General features: G+C 38.9%; 1 protein-coding gene across 1 annotated transcript in view; it reads left to right on the forward strand.

The window, feature by feature from the left end:
- The window catches only part of LOC122435496 (spermatogenesis-associated protein 4-like), a 19,485-nt gene extending 16,356 nt beyond the window's left edge, over positions 1-3,129 (forward strand). The window contains exon 2 of the mRNA XM_043459706.1: positions 1,962-3,129. Coding sequence (XP_043315641.1) covers positions 1,962-3,035 — 1,074 coding nt within the window. The 3' untranslated portion in view covers positions 3,036-3,129. The remainder of the gene's footprint in view (positions 1-1,961) is intronic.
- Positions 3,130-4,189: the final 1,060 nt, after the last annotated feature.

Here is a 4,189-nt window from a genome sequence, read left to right on the forward strand (position 1 = left end):
TTTTTTTTTTTTTGCCTGTTGCTTTTTAATTGCTTTCATTTATTAAATTAAGGTATGTAACTTTCCCCCAGCTAGACTTCAAGGTGGTTGTTGTTCAGTCGCTCGGTTGTTCCCTACTCTTTGCGATCCTGTGGACTGTTGCACACCAAGCTTTCTTGTCCTTCACCATCTCCCAGAGCTTGCTCAAACTCATTTCCATTTAGTTGGTGATGCCATACAACCATATCATCCTCTGTCGTCCCCTTCTCCTCCTGCCTTCAGTCTTTCCCAGCATCAGGGTCTTTTCTGATGAGTCAGCTCTTTGCATCAGGTGGTCAAAGTGCTGGAGCTTCAACTTCAGCATCGCTCCTTCCAATGAATATTCAGGATTGATTTCCCTTAGACTTCAAGGTAGGGAAGGCTTCTGTTTCTTTCTTTAAGATTTTTTTTTCCTTGCCCTTTCTCTTATCAACACTGCCTCCCTCCCCACCATTACTGACTCTTTACACTTGGCATTTTGCTGAATATATAGCAAGTGTACTCTGTTTATACAGTGAGTGAAGACTAGACAAATAAGTGAATAAAAAGACTTCCACTAGGTTTAGTCTGATAAGTTTAAAAAAAATAGCATGAAAGCCCTCAACTAGATTTTCCCTTTCTCTATTTCAAATGAAATAGTGGCCAACTCAGGAGGAGGGGGTAGGGTGGTAGCCCTGGGCTGCTAGCCAGAGGCAGGAACAGAGAACTAGAATCCCTTGGGTGATAATTTCTGTCAAATCTGCACAGAGGTTTAAGAGCAAAGAAAGGACAAAGCATTCTCTTCCCTCCATACTCCACATGTCTCCCAGCCCAGAGACATGCACAGCTCTGGTATAAATAAATGCACAATTTGATTTTTCCTTTTTCTTTCAAGTAACTACAGAAAGCTTAAAAATGGTTACTTGTCAAGAATAACCATTTGTTTGGCAAATAACAAAAAAAAAAAACTATTGTGTTTATGAACTTTATTCATATCCCCAGAAGGAAAGATGACTAACAAAATATTAGTGCACTGATGAATATTTACTGATGAATTAAGAGGTTGCAGTGGCCACAATTCTTTGGCTTTTAAACATAAAATTGAGTCTGGACAAGCATCAATATTTAAGGCATCTTCTCTTTTTTAGCCCAAGATAGCTTATGACTTAGTCTAGATGAGTCAGACCAAACAAATGTCTCCTGTGTTTTTCCAGAATAAACATTTCCCAGAGGCAGAACTCTGCCTTCAGCCCTGCCTATTAAAACACAAAGCTGCTTGAGTTTTTCTTATAAACATAAGGAAGAAGAAGAGATGGAAGAGGAGAGGGAAAAACATGAGGCAAAAGTTTCTTAATGAATAAACTAAACATTGAGCCTCTTGAGGAAAACTAGCAGGTTTGATTGATTGTTTTTGTGTTCAGTGAGTTGTTTATTTCAGAAAGACCTCTCCAGCCACAGACAAAAGCAACAAACACACAAACAAAACTAAAAACAACAGAAATTGGAGAAGTGACTCAGCCTCTGAAGACTATCTAGAACAACCATGAACTGATTAAGTTCTAGTCAAATGACCCTCTGACAAGTAAGAAAAACAAAACAACAACAACAAAAGAAACAATACAAAAAAAATCATAGCCATCCTCAAGATGTCCAAATATGCGCAATAAAGTTTCCAAGGAGACTTTTCTGGATCCAGACTGTAAAGAAGAGGAAGCAAAAGAATGATGAATAATGAACAGTGAAGCATGTCAATCTGTGGTTGCTAAAGAAAGGAATTTACCCTGGGAAGTCAGGAACAGTATCTTGATAACTTAGTATAATTATTTCATCAGCCAGTAGAGAATACTTTTGATTGGAACAGATCTTTAATATACCAGAAAGATCTTCATAGAAGAACTGTTTAAAGTACAGTAAATAGCAATAGTTTTTTAAAAAGTCTGTCTTTTTGGTTTTAAAAATAAAAGTCACGGTCAATTTTGCCATGTCAAGCAGCTCCCAATGGAGGGAAGCCTAAGAAGTGTCTGGTCTATCCTCATCCCCCGAAGAGCTCCCGCCTGTCTCGGTCGGTTCTGCGCTGGCTCCAGGGCCTCGATCTCACCTTCTTCCCCAGGAACATCAGCAGGGATTTTTCAAATGGCTTCCTGATAGCAGAAATATTCACTACATATTACCCCTGGGACCTTAAATTGTCATCCTTTGAAAATGGAACTTCTTTAAAAGTCAAGTTGGATAACTGGGCACAGTTGGAAAAGTTCCTGGCAAGAAAAAAACTTAAATTACCTGAAGAACTAATCCACGGAACAATTCACTGTAAAGCTGGAGTACCTGAAATACTGATACAGGAGGTGTACACCTTGTTAACACATCGAGAAATTAAAAGTATCCAGGATGACCTCGTGAATTTCACAGACTACAGTTACCAGATGCAGTTGCCCCTGGTCCCTAGGTCGACAGCTTCAAAGTCTATTAAAGATAACATCAGGCTATCAGAACTAATAGGCAATCCCAGCAAACTTAACAATGAACTTAAAGTAGAGTTCCTCTTCCTTTTACAAATGTTGCAAAGGAAATTGAGCAGAAAACTGAACCCAAAATGGTATGCAGTCAAACCAACAGTGGGAGAATCTACTCTCGATCACCGTCCTGCCAAAGCATCTGGGAACAAAAGCAATTCAGTCATTTCAAAGGAAAGAGCCGCTCCTGTGTCTTGTGGTGCAAGCATGAGCGCGTCGAGGGCTAAGAACCAGTCAAAACAGGGGAAACCCCCAAGCCAGGGTGCCCCCACCTTCTTCCAAACGAGCAATCCCAGTCCTGATTTCTACTTTAAAAAGAAACTTTCAAGACTTACAGCCTATTGTAGATCGTTGGACTCTCTCAACCGATGCACAACAGGAATTAATAAATGGTGTGGACCTGACTTTGGTAATAGTGTCAATCCACCTAAAGAAACTGAGGTTAAGCAAACTGGAGAACATCCTTTTGACGGTATGAAGCCTCCCAGAAATGTGGAAAAGGAACCCGAAGAAGCACCTGTCTAATGGCTTTGAAGAAGTGATGTTACCACCTCTTGCCACCCTAATAGGATACAATCGTCTACACTTGGATATATTTCAATATTAAATTAAAGTGTGTCTTATCCATAAAAAAAAAAAAAATAAAATAAAATAAAATTCCCCTTACTAATGCAATCATTTCATGGAAGTGGGCTATGATCTATTCCTTTTTTCATACAGTGAACAAATTGAGATTTATTTTAAAATTTTTTCTGACATATTTTATGTCAACTCTAGGTAAATAATATTTTCACATAATAGTCTCATATAGTCTATAACTGGCAACTAAGTACATAATCCAATGCCCCACTCCTTGAGGTATCTTTGATTGTCATGCTGCAAATATTGCCTTATTTACATATAATATCTTTCTCTGCATGGTAGAAAAGTTCCTTTTTGTATATAACTTACAAAAGCCTCTTTAAAGCAAATACATGGAAATTGTGGTTAATCAGAAAATATTAAGCCAAACCTTAATAACTCAGAAATGGTATAAGCCACTTGAACATACTGATGTCAAGGTCATTTGGAGAGAGAAGGTGATTTAGTCACTAAATCCCTTTCTGCCAGGCTCCTCTGTCCATGGGATTCTCCAGGCAAGAATACTGGAGTGGCATTATCAGAGAAATGCAAATCAAAATCACAATGAGGTACCATTACACACCAGTCAGGATGGCTGCTATCCAAAAGTCTACAAGCAATAAATGCTGGAGAGGGTGTGGAGAAAAGGGAACCCTCTTACACTGTTGGTGGGAATGCAAACTAAGGTACCCAGCCACTAATGAGAACAGTCTTAAAAAAACTGGAATAGAACTTCTATTATACCCAGCAAGCCCACTCCTGCATACACACCGAGGAAACCCAGATCTGAAAGAGACACTGCACCCCAATGTTCATCACAGCACTGTTTATAATAGCCAGCATGAAGCAACCTAGATTGCCCATCAGCAAGACGAATGGATAAAGGAAGCGTGGTACATATACACCAATGCGAATACTCAGCCAAAAAAGATTCATTTGAATCCAGTTAAATGAGATGGATGAAACTGGAGCCATTATACCAGATGAAGTAAGCCCAGAAAGATAAAAGACCATACAGTATAACTTAACACATATATATGGAATTTAGAAAGATGGTA

This window comes from Cervus canadensis, chromosome X (genome assembly GCF_019320065.1).
Source record: "Cervus canadensis isolate Bull #8, Minnesota chromosome X, ASM1932006v1, whole genome shotgun sequence".
Classification (NCBI taxonomy): Eukaryota; Metazoa; Chordata; class Mammalia; order Artiodactyla; family Cervidae; genus Cervus; species Cervus canadensis.